A 15733-nucleotide genomic window follows, 5' to 3' on the forward strand; every position below is an offset into this window, starting at 1 on the left:
CTTCCATTTTTCCTCGAAACGATGCATATTTTCTCCTATTTTCCCGTTCAACACATCTACTGAAGAGAAAGTCATACTTCTTCAAATGACCACCACTTCCAAATATCCAGTGTAATTATGAATAGTGTGCGAGACGGTTGGGAAAAGCGTTGAAAAGAAAATGGTGGAAATAAGCAATTTCCAAGATACTCTACAGTAATCTAAGTGGTGCTATCATTTTGTAGCCACCACTTGAGACTAAATTAATTGCCTTTTTTCTTCTGCTGCTTCTTCTTGTTCACACTTGTCGATTTTTTCTCTATTCTCATTTCCATTTTCATGTTCTTCTGTGTTTTGTTGTTTCACGCTGCTCCTCTTTTCACCAATTCATTCCGTTCCTTTACCGCTCTTTTTCAACGTCATTTGTTCTGTTGTTCCGAAAAAATGCTCTCTCTCTCTAACAATGAATTGAAAACAATAGGAGCTGCTACTGCAAAAAAACCGAATATTCTATGCATGGCGCACAAAACTAGCAAATCAGCTGGCTGGAGTTTCAAACCACCTCGACAGGAGCTCAATTTGATTCAATACACATGTCAGGTGGAACCACTCGATGTTCAACTGTTGAATCATCTGAGAGAACAGGTCAGCAAGGGGAAGAAAACTGGAAACATGATAAGGAATCCAACTTCAAGACCGCACTGATTAATTTTCTGGAAGGTTTGATGAACATTTGCTCAATAGCATTAATTCTTGATCGTTTGCTCCTCATTTTCCGCGCGGTACGTGGGGGTATGCTCCGGAATAATCAGAAAAGTCTACAAAGAGAAAACACAGCTTAGGCCTATTTCACAAGATGTGTTTCACGGGTTATAAACCTACGGGAAACCTTCCTAAAAAAATTATAATATTCAAAAAATTTTCTCTCGATTTACAGGCCCAAAATACAGATGACTTATCTGTGCTCTTCAATATACTACCACCGGTCGAACAACTTGTCGCCGAGATCCCTCATACGTTGCCATTACTGGAAGCCATCTATTTGAAATGTGAATTGGTAATACAAAAAATTAAAGAATCAGTTTCTTCGAATAATTGTTTTCAGAGAACTGTTGAAGATGGACTTCTCCTCCCAACCAAGGAACTGTGTTGTGAGCAAGTATTCTGCCAACTCGTCTGGTGGACAGCATTTTGTGAGCAGAGCAATACTGCAAGTGTTAAAAAACACTGTGCCTTGTTTTCGGTAATCCTACATACTCGTAAACCGGGACTCTTTTTTCAAAACATTTACTTCCTTCAAAACTATCCATTCTTCTTTAACATTCTGTTTTTATGTAAATAGCCGTTCGTGTTCGCGCACACTTTTTTTCAGCAGAAAACACGTCAGCGCGAAAATGCATTCTTCCTCTCGATTTTTTTCTGACACAGCAGGAATTGCTTTCTTGTGCGAGAGGAGCTGAGAACAGATAATCAAATAACGTTTCTGTGACGGCGTGTATGCATCCCCATTCGCCCAACAAAAATTGAGTGAAAAACCACATTTATCTAGGGTTCTTCAGGATTTCCAACCATGTATCGCAACCCTTATGAACATTATTGGAAGGCAATGTCCGGATTTGGTGAAGAGGGCTCATGAAGATAGAAATCAGTTGAAAACATGTTTGGAGAGTCTCGGATGCCACGGGCTCGTTAATTGCTCATCTGGCTTGATTAGGTTCGTTTTCGGAAAAAGAGAGGGTATACAAAACAAAATCCTTCTAACTTTACAGAATGACAGATGCTGTTCATTTGGAATTGCTAAAGCATGTGGAGAATCTGAAAATTATTTGTGCACAAATCAAAGAACTACAACACGATCCCAAATCGAACGCGCCTGATCCATCATGTGAAAGCCATCAAAGGCAAATGAGCATGAGATTGTCGCAGGTTTTTGAACGGCTGAAGCTCAATGAAACCCTTCAGTGTGTTTTGGAGGAGACGTTCCAGAATCAACATGTAATTATATTTAAAATACATTTCCGGGTGTAAAACAGCATGTAAAAATTAAGAATATTCAGTTCTGACAGTTTCAACGAATCTAAATTTTCTAAATGTTCTTCAAAATTTCTTAATGTTCTTCTGATATACTGATTCCAGTTGGGATCTCTGCTGCGAATCTGCCGCAAAAGGGTGGGTTCCGACAAATTGCTCATCGGACTGTTCAATGCATTTGCACGTGCCGCTCCCGAAGACTTTGCACTTCAGCAGATGGACCCGATTGTCGCCCAACTCATTGTGGTTTTCAATAATTCATACAACAAGGTAACAGGAACTAAAAGTCGAAACATAGATGTTTTCTTTTTGAAGCTACTCCAAATGTGTCCAGATGATGTGAATGCTACACGGTTGTCATCGGGATCATCGACAAGTTCTGTTTCTCAAGGAATGCCTTCATTGAGTAAAAAACTAGAAAAAATAGAGTTAAAGTGCAGAAATATGGTTTTCAGATGAAAAATTCTCTGTTCGCTCGTCTTCTGAAAATTCAATTCAATTCGATAGTCTCAAACAAGAGGTATTGATTTTCAAATTTCGGTATACATACAAAATTTTCTCTTTTAGATATCAAAACTCAGAAAAGAGCTCCGGATAGCAAATTACACAATCACACAACTTCGAGAAAAATCTGAAGAAGAAACAATTATCAAAGAAAGGTATTTTGTGTATTAACACACATTCTCTGAGATTTTCGAGCAACCCACTGTACAAAAAAAATCAAACCGTTCCAAATGTGTTGGTATTACAAACAGTTAGTACACTTGAACTTCTAAGAATTTTGAGAATAGTTTTGATTGGTTCCGCCCACTTTGTTCCGATCTGCAAAACTCGCCGGTCAGAAAATAAAATTTTTTATTTTTCGACATAGAAACGAAATCTCTTTTGGAGTGAACATATTTTGTTATTTTAGGCATTTTTATGATGAGACCAAAAAAGTAGAGCCTCATTTTCCAATAGAAAACTTCAATTTTTCGTGTTTTTTGTATTTTTTTTCACAGTTCTTTCATGTTTTCGTCATTATGGGACTGCGTGTGAATGGATTTCTTTGCGGATTTAGAATTCTCATGAAATTTCAATAATTTTCATCAATTCGAGACAAAACATTAAGTAAAATTTGGTCAAGGAAAAAATTATTCAAGAGAGAAGTTTGTGTTATTTGGACTGTTGCTGATCACATATTTGGGCCTTTAGCTGTATAGGACCTAAATTTTTTATAATAATCAATCTAAACAGACAATTTCACATATTAAGCATTTTCCGGAAAACAAAACTTCACATGCTAGAAAACTTTGAAAAAATTTTCCACTTTTTTAGGAGGCTGAGTTCATAAAATGTTCCAAAAAATTTTTGGACTTCAACATAAAAGCGGAATTTTTACGTATTTTTCTCAATTATGTTTGAATTCACAAAGAAAATAGAGCTTCAAAAAAACTGAAAAACAAGAAAAAATTTCGAAATTTTTCAATAGTCGGAAAAATCGACATTTTAGCGAAATTCGTTATTTTGGTCCTACAAATTTGCTGTTTTTTTGAAAGTTCCTATAGTAAAATTTTATGAGAATTTTGAAACTGCTAAGAAATTTATTCACACGCAGTCCCATAATGACGAAAACTTGAAAAAACTGTGAAAAAAAATACAAAAACCACGAAAAATTGGAGTTTTCCATCGGAAGTTGAGACTCTATTTTTTCGGTCTCAACATAAAAAATGCTTAAAATAACAAAATATGTTCACTCCAAAAGAGATTTCGTTTCTATCTCGAAAAAAATGTTATTTTCCAACCGGCGAGTTTTGCAGATCGGACCAATGTGGGCGGAGCCAATCAAAACTATCCTCAAAATTTTTAGAAGTTTAATTGTACTAATTGTATGTAATACCAACACATTTAAAATAGTTTGGTTTTTAAAATACATATGGCAATGGGTCGATGCTCGAAAACTACAGAGAATGTGTGTTAACACCCTAAACATACCACTCATTTCCAGTTCTCTTCCCATTCCCGACTATCCGGATGCGACCGCATATTATAAGTCTTCCACGAAAGACCAGCTTAGTCAATTGGTCACTCGATTCGGAGAATTGTTCATTTTCGCTAGCAACGTACGTGAGAGACGTCGAAATGGCAGAACAAAACAAAACATGAGATCAACTTTCAGGAACTGCGAGATTCATTGGATACTTTACCGGAAATGGAAGGAGAAGACGATTTACAAGCTATTTTTGGACATGACACCCTGATAGTAACATTTAATGTAGTCAAGGAGCACATTGAAGACAAGAAACTTGCGGTTTTGAAAGCGTTGGGATCTGGTAGTTGAATTTTATAGTCAATGTGATAAGAGTTTATTTTCTAGATAACAATAATGCAACAGAATCTAAGGAATTAACCATTTTCGAGAATGCTTTGAGTTCACAACTGTATAAGGAATTTACCACAACTAAAGCTGGAGGAGCAATAGCTGAGGTAACATTTGCTACCGTAAATTCTCTAATAGAATGTCACCACATCTGTCTAAAACAGGGCCGCGTCTTTGAATTTGAGCTCAATTATCTCGGATTACAAGAGAGAAAGCCAAAACGTCTCAACTGATAACCTTCTTTTCGTGATATCACTAACGCTTTTTTAGTTCTCAGGATTTCGATATCGCTTACGAAAATTGAGATAATTGAGAACAAAGTGAAGTATATTTTGACGTTCTATTAGAGCATAACGGTTTCTGAAATTATGTTTCGCCAGCTTTATGAAATTCAGGAACTATGTCAGGAGGTATTCAAGAAGCTGAAAGAGTATCCTGGCATTGAAGAATGTATGACAGTGCACCAGTTTATCCAAAAATGTATCACAATGTCATGGGATATTCAATGTTGCCCGGATCATAAGTGAGTGAGATTTCTGTTTTTCCTTTTTTATTGTTTCATTTCTGCGATTTGAATTCCTACGTCCACCTTCTGGGTTACTGTAATCACTGCAATAGAATTCCTGTTTGACCGTCAACGTGGACCCTATATGTCTAATTTTCTTTGAATGATACCAAGAAGATGTAAACGAACAAAATATCAATAATAATTGTACAAATGTTCTGTCAGTGAACTCCTTCCTAATATCATTCGAAGGAACCGAAATAAATTGGCTCAAAGTTAAAAATTCGATGAGTCATTTCATTAAAATTCACTCGAGACGTCCCACTTGCTTCCGTCAAAACTATTTATTTCTGAACTCTCGTTTTTTTGGAAAGTACTTAAATATTCATTTAGCTCTGATTTCACATTCCGCAGATAACATCGAAGCCAGTCCACGTTCGTTGCGAAGATCATTATGAGAATTCCGAATTTCTGAATTTTCTAGAGTTTCCGGTCTGGGATTTAGTGCAAAACATTTTTTCCAAATTTTTCTTGGAAAAAATATTTCAAAAAATATGCACTAGATGCATAGATATTCTCCCTTGGCAGTGACAAATCGAGGATCATCAAAAGTTCGTGCTTCTTGGTACCAGAATATGGGATGAGAGGAATAAGAAAAAATGTTGTACACCCACATTAGATGTTGTAGGGATGAATAATAACTTCCTCTTGGTGATGATATCAGAGGATCTATATTTAGGTCCCCTTATGAGTTGGTTCATAATTTTTGATTGGAATGTCTACCTGACTTTTCTAAACCTAAAACATTAGTAAATCATTTGCCCCCATCCAAACTGCCCTAATTTTTTTTTCATTTTTCAGATTGAAATTGGAATACGATGGCCTAGAATTTGAGCCGTCACGTCACTCAAGAGGTGCTTACTCTGGAACTACCACCAACGTTGTCAACTACATTTGGCCAGCTATGATTGATACATCTGACAATCGTGTCCTTCTGAAAGCGATTGTTTTGACATGAGAAAACGTTTGGATGGTGCCTTCCTGAATTATTTATCACCATTTCAAGATGAAGATTCATTTTTTCTAAAAATTTGGTTTTATTTGTGCTATCCATATACATATTTTTCGTTGTTTTTTTTCCATGCTACAACTTGAAGCGACTTCCCCACTTTTTCGATTCTTGAGGACTATTCCAATCGCGGAGTATTTTTTCCTTCTTTTTTCATTTCTTTTCTCAAATGCTGTAAATAAACTATTCAAACAGAAGAGTCGTATTACATCTGAAAAAAAAGTCAGAAATTCATGAATGTTCAGCATTTTTTATGGTAAAGACGACCCCACTAGCCCCCCTCGAAATCCCAAAGCCATCACCTTTTTCGAGACGTGGGTGGCAATTTTTCCTGAGAAAAACATGTGTTTTCCAGCAGCGTTTTCCAATTTTTAAAGGATTTACAGTTCTTAGCAGATTATGAATTTTGTAAATTTATACTTGAATCATAAAATAAGACTTCTTTATTACACGATAACCCCTGTCTGTTTTTTATCATGTTCATTTCCCACACGTCATTTCCTATTCGCAGTAATTAAACGTATTTTTTCATTTATGAAATTGAATTGAATAAGAAAACTAACTTGAGAAATTAAAAACTTCTTCTTGATAAAAATCCACTGTAGCGTGAAAACAACTTGAGAAAACTTGCCTGTTTCCCTGAAAAAGAAGAAAACATTAAGATCGGAATTTGTAATTTTCAAAATTTTTTGATTTTCCCATGTTCGCATGTTCCTTAGAATGTTGACAATTATCTGGAAAGAAAACTCCCAATTTCTGAAAATTATCAGGGTAAATTGTTAGAAAAATTAATCTGAAGTGCTTCTTTGATTTGTCATAATTCCTGAAATTCAAAAAAAAATCCAAAGAATTCATAAGTGTAAAACGTCAGTTATATTTTCCTTTTAAATCTCATCGCCTACTTTTAAAGGTATTCAAATAACAAAAATAATAAGACAATTGTATTGACTTTGAAATATTTTTCAAAGAAAACCCTTATTTTTTTCATTCGATAATAATAATCTTGTAGTTAACGTGATATGACAAGAAATACTCTAAATAACTTTTAAAAAAAAATCACTACCACGTTGTAACGAGTTTTTGACATGTGAAACGTTTTTCAACATCGGGGCATCTGCAAACCCCTAAAACATCTGGCCTTGTGTAGAAATTTCCTGCGTTTCGAGTCCAAGACACTCCCCTTCTCATCTAGTTGACTCACTTTTTTTCACTAGTCATATCTCTGCCATTATCATAACGATGATATTGACGAATCCCTAAAATTTTGATTACTTTGTCAGCATCACCAGCCATTGCTAATCAAATTTTTTTTCGATTCTTCTCCCTTTTTTGTGTCCCTGAAGTATTACTAATAGAAGTTGAATACTGTTGTATTCTTAAACTTGGAAATCAGAAATATAAGTGACGTTATGAATTTGAATCAAATAAAAAACATTTGATGAGTATAGGATGCTCGTCATTGATGGTCGGCCGTACGCTTAGAAGTGCACTTCTGAGCAAATAACTCTCGAGGACTTTAGTAAACTTGTATGGAACCATCGAAAAGATTTTTTCTCAATTAAAAAAAATTTAGTTTTTATATTAAAAAATTTAGTTTTTTTTTTAAAATTTAGTTTTTATCAACAAGATATTGAAAATATAAGACCGAATAGATCTTTTTGAAAGTTCTTATTGAGTCCAAAAATACGAATTTAATTTTCCTCAAACTAATCATCACAAGAAATCAAGTTGCCGATATAATTTCATCAGTTTCAATATTAATCCAACTTCACAAAATCTGATTTTCCAGGAAAAGTTGCTACGTAACAAATTTCGCTCGGGTCAAAGAGCTATTTTCCATTCTGACGACTCTTTGGTGACGATAATTTGCTAATTCGGCAGCAAGACACGGACCCTTTTTGCATGTTTTAGATGAACTTCGGAATCCAACCAAGAACACAGAATACACAAAAATGAACCATCAATTTTGTGTGGAACTTGTAATCAACATTTCTGGTTGATACCAAAACTAGGGGAAGAGTTGAAACTACGAATTACTTGAAAAAAAAGTTGGTTCTTCCTCCTTGGTTTCTGAGAACCAACAACACTAATTTCCTTTTTTTTTCACTGGCAGATTTTATCATTTTAATACATTATCTATCGGGTCTTATCTTTTTTCTGGCGCCAGAATTTCGTAATTTTTTGCTATAGAAAAGTGCAAACTGCAAAGTTATTTGGTTTTTCTCCGGAATACAATGTGTGTATGTTCAGTGTTTTTTTTTAAATCCCCTAAATTTCATATGAAATCTTAATCTTATTCCAAGAATAAGGAGGCTTTTGTTAAACTGAAAATGATTGGTTTCTGAAAACTAACAATGCCGCCTCCCGACTTCAAAGCTCCTAGAATGTTTTCCAGTTTGACAGGTCCAGAAACTTTTTTGGCTAACCTAAAATAGAAATATCAATCTTTCAATCCAAGTTTTTAGGCGTCTAGCCCCGAAAAGAAAACTATACGATTTTCTAACTCCGTCGAAGAGAGAGCTTTGAAGTCTAAAAGTGAGCAACTCAAGAATATGATTCACCCACAAACAAGAATGACAAGTAGTTTTAAAATATAGATATGTGACATCACATTTTTTGATGTTTTCATTCTATTATTTTTTGTTTTCTTTTCAAACGCCAAAAATTGAGAATTTTTTGGGTTGCTGGGTGAAAATTGTGTTTTCAAAAACAGAAATTCTGCAAAATCTAGAATTACCCTATCAGATTCTGAATCTGCATGCAGATCAAATCCAATTATTTTCAAAGATTTTTCGTGGCATTTAAGAATTTTGAAATTTTAATGTTTAAATCAAATTTGTGAGATCATTGAACATAGATTTCGTATGAAAATTTTGAAGAATGTGAAACTTACATAGACTGAAAACTTTGAATTTTTTTCAAAATTCCTAGTTATTCAGGTAAATGTCGACTTCTGAAAGACACCTGTCTTCACGTTTTTAGTTAAAAAACGGGCCGAAAAATGATGTCCTTCGGAAACTGACAATTTCATGAAAAACTAGAAATTTTTAAAAAATTCTGCGATTGCAAAGTGTTCAATCCAGGTCTGTTTTACACGTACTGAAGTTTTCAAAGTTGTATGAATCTTGGAAGTTCCAGCTATCAAATGAAAAATATGTTAGTGTTCATTTCGCTAATTGATTGTTTTCTGTAGAGATAACCACGAACTGCCTCTCATGATTTTCAACATACATTTCATGGTTTTCAATATTTTTTTCTATTCTCTTATGATGTCCTAAACTGACCGCTAGGGACACACAGAGGTTTCAAACATCCCCTTTTTGTATTAGCAAAGTGCTCCTCTTCCTTGTCCCGAAAACCCTAAAAATACGACACAATCACGACGAGATGAGTCCTCCGCGTGAATAATCAAGTGCTGCGTGGCCCCCTTCCTCAAATAATTTGGTTGTGTCTTGAACTTCGATTTTTTAATCGCGCTAATGCGTTTGTGGTTGCAGATCACAAAACAACGAGCTCCTACCATTTCCTGGTGGAGCCTGACTCCAATTTCATTCCCATATTTTCCCCATATTTTGCTTAGACTGGGGGCGGAGTCGAAAAACAGCCAAGGTTAGGAAGCATGAAAGTGGGCGGAGTCATCGGCGCGAGGCGGCGGCTCACTGAGGAATATGAAAGTGAGAAAGGCCTACATAAGTATTAGGGAAGCAGCTTCCGTCCCTCTTTATGATTTCGAATTCTTTATTTTTTGGACTGTTTGGAAAAGTCAAGAATCATATGATTGTCGTCACTTACTGACTTTTCTGGTCAATTGTGACTCAATTGCATCCATCTCATCCAATTTGCAGTTCAAGTTACCAAATTGAATTTCCCTATTCCAACACTCGAAAAAAGATGGAGAGTTCTCTTTTTTGCTTTTTTCAACGCTTCTGATCTTTTTTCTTGCCGGTTTCTTTTTTCTGGCATCAAAATTTTTTAAATGATGTCACTGAAGTACAGTAATCTGACATTTCAGAAATGCTTGGATCACCACGTTTCCTTCTTCTCGCGCTTGGTCTCCTAGTTTTAGTGTTGGCTGAGAGCTCCGTAGAACAACAAGTTCAAGATCAAACTGAGTGAGTTCGGAATATTGAATGATTTTGATGATTTTCTTCTTTTAAGAACAACAAGCTTATATAACAAAGTGAGAAATATTTATCATTGTCCATTAGTAATTCTATTGAACTTGATTTTTTACAGCTTGGACAAATCAGGAGAACAATTGTCGGAAGAGGACATGTAAGTCAATTTGTAAAAATGACTGATGACTGTAAAAGTTTATTTCCAGAATCGAAGAACAGAAACGCAGCCCGATGGAACGCTCCTCAATGGTTCGGTTCGGAAGATCTCCGATGGAACGGTCGTCAATGGTCAGATTTGGAAAACGATCCCCAATGGAGCGCTCGGCCATGGTCCGTTTCGGGAAGCGATCTCCAATGGACCGTTCGGCAATGGTTCGCTTTGGAAAACGATTGCCGAGTGACCGGTCTTCCATGGTCCGTCTTGGAAAGCGGTCCCCAATGGATCGGTCCGCTATGGTCCGATTCGGAAAGCGATCTCCAATGGATCGATCCGCCATGGTTCGCTTCGGAAGATCCTCTATCGATCGTGCATCAATGGTCAGGTACGTTACATATTTATTATTGTAACTTTACTTTCTTATTTCAGACTCGGTAAACGAACTCCAATCCAACGTTCCTCAATGGTCCGATTCGGCAAGCGCTCGGCAGACGAGACTGAGAACACCAATGAATAAAACTGAATTCCTTCTTCTCATAACTGATTTCCCCACAAAAACACTGTCTATCCCTGATTATAGTCATCTCATGTCTCCTTTTAATCTCATTTCCCTTTACATGATTTCTGTCCCATTTTACGTGCCGCTTGAAAAAGGTTTTATATTGGTCATCGTCCGAAATTTTTTCAAATACAGTGGAACTTTTGTCAAAATGAAGATGTGAAACCTGTTTTTCAAAAATTGAACCCAGAAAATTTGGATCATAAAACCAAGAATGCCAAAAAATAAAATGAAGAAAGGATCAACAAAATACAACGATCAAATATTCCTTGGTCTTATTAACCAACACCCAGTTCTAGGAAGATGGATCATCCTTGTAGTCAGTCGTTGATCAAAAATGGAAGGGATACACTTTCATATAATTTTTTGTGCATTCACAATTTGCTGTCCTGGAGTGTTTCCGTGTCATAAAACATGTGTGGGTTGCTATATATGGTTCACTATAAAACCGGACCCAAAAACAAGAGGCGCGGCTTCTGGGAGTGCCGAGAAGCTAATGAAAAAGTCTAATCTTAATCCACGTCATACATGTAGGATGTTACTTAAAAGTACACTTGTAGTCCCATGAGCACAGTTTGAACTTTACCAAAAGTCATACAGTTCAGACGGTGATAATTAATCAAGAAAGAGTTTTTTCTAAACTTTTGTAGGATTAAAATTTTTCGGATTCTCTTGAGAGATCTGTGATTTTTCTGTCCATCAAATACTGAATACCAAAAAAACAAATTCTGAATGAAAGGGAGATGATTAAATCCATTGCAGTTAACCGTATTGATCTAATTTCATTTTTCGTCTGATAAGGGTTTGGTATTTCTGGTAGAGCCTTGAAAAATAAATGAAAATATAATTATGCGTATTTTGTATTTGCAAAAATAAACGTGACGTGTTCCATTCCGGGTCGGGCCAATTGGTTTACGATATTGACAATTCGAGGAAGTGAAATTTTGGATGACGATAATCCTTAAATGATTCTGCTTATCCCTACATCAACGTTTTTTATATTTTGAAACTGAAGTTTTCAAAAACAAGCCAAAAAAACTTATTGGCTCTTTATTTGGTTCCACTTCGGCAAACAATTCTACTAACTAATAATTCTCAAAACGTATTCATAAGGCTACTTGTTTTGAGAGAAATTTCCAATCAGGACGCGTGTCCCACAAAACAAATATCAAGTTTAATTATCAAATTGAAAAAATTTTATTATTTTCGAAAGTTATTATTTCCAAGTATTAAAACTGATCAGATTCTTTGAAAACGTGAGAAATGAAGGGAAAATTTTTGACTAAATTATGTGTGTTACTGTGGATGAAGGTACCCAAGCTGAAGCAATTTCCTTTTCTTCTCCCTTTTTGTCATGTCATCACACGTCAACTCAAACAGATGGGTTTGAAATGAGAAGAAAAAGGAAGAGTAAGGAAATGATGAAACAATAAAAGTTGCATGCGCGGAGTGCAAATTGGCGGTCGAAAAAGTTCAGCACATTGAAGAAGGGTTTTAGTATTAGGTTGGCGGGAAAGTCTTTGTCACTTTTTCAATAGTTTATTTCTCAAAGAAAAAATAACCGAATAATTAATTATATTGTCCATCATTATCAACAACATGTCTCCAACGTTCCCTCAATTTATGGATTCCATTGCGGTAGAATCCAGCCGGGCGTGAGGCAAAGTATTGTTTGAGTGCCGCTTCGACCGCTCCACGGGAATTGAAGCTTCTTCCTTCGAAGGCACGTGTCATATCGCCAAATAACCAATAGTCGGAAGGAGCAAGATCAGGAGAATACGGGGGGTGAGGGAGAACATTCCATCCATATCCCATCAGCTCCTGCTTCACTTGTTTCGAAACATGTGGGCGAGCGTTATCATGTTGATAGTACACTTTCTTGTCTTTCAGGGCCGAACGGTCGACTGCTTTCTTGAGGTTTCGTAGTTGAGTAGTGTAGAGGTCTCCAGTTATTGTTTTGCCCTCGGGCAGAAGTTCCCAGTAGATGGGGCCGTCCACTCCCCACCACACAGAGAGCATAACTTTTTTCGGATGAAGGTCGGGTTTGGGGACATCCTGTCGGCTCTCTCCTTCTCCAACCCACTGGGATTTCCTGTGGTGATTATCGTAGAAGACCCACTTCTCATCTCCGGTTATTAGCCGGTCCAGCCATCGATCGCCCGCGTGGAGAGTGAGAAGAGTAATCGAATCGTCGACTCGGCGGTCAAGGTTGGCTTGAGTCAGGTGATGAGGTATGAATCGACCAAAAAGTTTTCTCATTCCAAGAGACTTCAAACCTTCAAGGACTGTGCTATGGTGAACTCCGAATGTGACAGCTAGTTCACGGCTAGATTGAAATGGATCCGATTGCAATGCGTGCTTCAGCTTGTCCAAATCCAACTCACGGGGTCTCCCAGAGCGATCCTTTTCATCGAGCGAGAAGTCATCTTTTTCGAAACGATGGAACCAATTGCGAATAGTATTGTAGTGAGGGGCATGTGTGTTGTACACATTCTTCAAGAAAGTTTCCGAATCCTTCATCGTGGTGTGAGATAGGAAGAGGTAAATCAAAACATGTCTGATGTGAATAGCAGTGGGAACAAACATATCTTTCAATTACAGATGAGGAGCAGGGAAGGAGATGGGGACTTGTTTATATGGAAGGTTCTTATCACCTTGTTATTCACTAAAGTCGATATCATACACAGCCTCCATATACGAGAACAGTGATTAAACAAACAGAGTGACAAAGACTTTCCCGCCAACCTAATAGTTTGGTGGATCGAATTACGGAAAAATAGAACAGAAAACACAAGAGGAAGTGAAGTGAAACAAAAAAAACAGTTTTCGACAGTTCAATTTTTTACGTGCAAGTGTTTACCAATCACGTCACGATGCTTAATGAATTTCCTTTTTTTTGCGTTTTCAAGAATTCAGTTCACATATAAAAAAAAGAACGTCTGTGACCATCATCTTAAATTCAACAAATAAGCGCATAAATCATAATTAGGAATGGAAGCATTAAAAAGAGGAGAACAATGTTAGGAAATTTATACAAAAACAACAACTGGCTGTTTTCATCTCTCAACTATTTGCTCTGACAGGGTTTTGCTGGATGAAATTAAGAATTCCTAGTTCGGTACAAAAAACCGAAACTTCAAGAACTACTGGAAAAAAAGAACACTAATAGGCTTGTACAATTTTGACAAATTAATCAATGTCTTTCTACAACCTATCCGTTTTTTTTCAACTTTGGCAGACTTTCAAATGACATATGTCTAAAAAGGGTTATCTATAACACAATGATCAATGCTGGAAATGATTCTCAGATAATAATTTGGAAGTATGTAACGCTAATAGCCCTTTTTGAAAAAGCCTTGCTCTAAAACCGATGTCCGTTTTATGATGGCATCGACAAAAATTACCTGAAACAAACTGCGGAAAAAACTTTTCCGTTTCGAAATTCCTAGCAATGTTGGGGTACAAAAAATTCGATGAAAACCTCCATTTTAGTTATTAACGGTTTTTCTTCAATCGAAAAGCCTCTAGAATGAAGTTAAAGATCCTAGGAACAGCTTCATTTTAAATGTATCCTTTTTTTCCAAAAATACTCTGTATCCTTTTTTTCCAAAAAAAATAAGTTTCTGAAAATGACCAAATATTCAAAACATAATGTACAAGCTCCAAAACAGATTTTTAGATAGAAAAACTCGAGCAGAAAAAGTATATGTTGCCACAAATTCAGGTTTTTGGTTCCAAAATTTTGGATGATCTGAAAAAGTCTTTGTACCCAATTTTCAGTTGTACTTTTTACACACTTTCAATTTTGACCCAAAATACCTCGATTCCTGTTAGAGATGTTAAACAGTGGTCCGCCAGAAAATGTTTTCCAAAGGATCACGAACAATGGATTACTGAAAAATTATTTGTTGTTTCGCAGAGATATCCGAAAATATTGAGACAAATCAACACTTTTAGTAATCCTATCAAAAAACCAGCTCTTGACTCATTTTTCGATATTTCCTAAAAAAGGTATGATTCAATAGCACATATTCATATCACCCCATCAGTTTGTCACGATTCGCAGTTTCTCCATTTTTTTTTCACCGAAGAATCATCAGATCTTACGGGTGGTCGGAATTAAAATAGGAATGCAAACATACTGGCGTACTGAAAAATACACCAGGGGCACCGATTCAACGGCGCCTGACAATGAAGATTTGCTTTTTTTATTGTTTGGTAGACTCTCCAAAAAAGAGCAATGTTTGATGAAATGATTAGATTGGTCAAAATCATAACAATTTAAATTGGAATGAAGGAGAAAATAGAAATTTTATAATGAGCGAATTGGAAATTGTAGAGAAATATCGGTGTTTTTGTGCGATAATGTTTTCTGGAATTTCTGGAAACATCAATTTCTGAACAACACTAATTAGAACAGCTAATTTTTGAATGTTTCTTCTATTCTGCAATTCGCAACTGTTGAAGTCACATGCTGCAATTTGAGATATGTGTTGTGGTGGTGTAATTGTTTGAATCCAATTTGTTGTCTATACTCAGTGAGCAAAGAATAGAATAAATGGTCAATTCATCCAGCAAAACAGAGACAAGACATTATTTATCTACAGGTTAAAAATGCTATTGTTCGATGGAGTTGTCCCTTCGCTCCTAAACACCCATTTTTTTGCAGAACATGAACTTTTTCAAGAGCCCCCTGTCCACACAGAAAGTTTCATTTTTCTACACATTTTCGGGAACGGTTTCTATTTGCGTGTGAGTCGTCCTCTGTGTTCCTCAATATTCTCTCTTCGTGTATAGCGTATTTTGTGAAGCTTTTCGTTTTAAACTCTCTCTCCCTCTTTTTCTCGGAGGTGGTTGAAAGATGCGGAACTGCGGGGTCGTCGTCCTGATACGTTAGGTCATCGTCGTGTTCGAAATAGTAGAGCTCCGCGCGGAGGGTATCTCTCACAAAGATGT

General features: G+C 36.3%; 2 protein-coding genes across 2 annotated transcripts; both read left to right on the forward strand.

The window, feature by feature from the left end:
- Positions 1-495: 495 nt before the first annotated feature.
- On the forward strand, positions 496-5892 carry CBG14770 (the record flags this gene model as incomplete). Its single annotated transcript, XM_045239773.1, has 14 exons — positions 496-624; positions 917-1036; positions 1085-1222; positions 1539-1693; positions 1749-1974; positions 2116-2280; positions 2326-2416; positions 2466-2530; positions 2578-2669; positions 3998-4112; positions 4169-4322; positions 4367-4476; positions 4765-4892; positions 5736-5892. The coding sequence occupies 14 exons, from the start codon at positions 496-498 to the stop codon at positions 5890-5892; spliced, it is 1845 nt and encodes a 614-aa protein (XP_045095514.1).
- Positions 5893-9957: 4065 nt separating this feature from the next.
- Positions 9958-10735, forward strand: Cbr-flp-7 (the record flags this gene model as incomplete). Its single annotated transcript, XM_002644715.1, has 4 exons — positions 9958-10055; positions 10180-10218; positions 10268-10603; positions 10648-10735. The coding sequence occupies 4 exons, from the start codon at positions 9958-9960 to the stop codon at positions 10733-10735; spliced, it is 561 nt and encodes a 186-aa protein (XP_002644761.1).
- Between the last annotated feature and the right edge of the window lie 4998 nt (positions 10736-15733).

This window comes from Caenorhabditis briggsae (genome assembly GCF_000004555.2).
Source record: "Caenorhabditis briggsae complete genome, chrX, whole genome shotgun sequence".
NCBI classification, from domain to species: Eukaryota; Metazoa; Nematoda; class Chromadorea; order Rhabditida; family Rhabditidae; genus Caenorhabditis; species Caenorhabditis briggsae.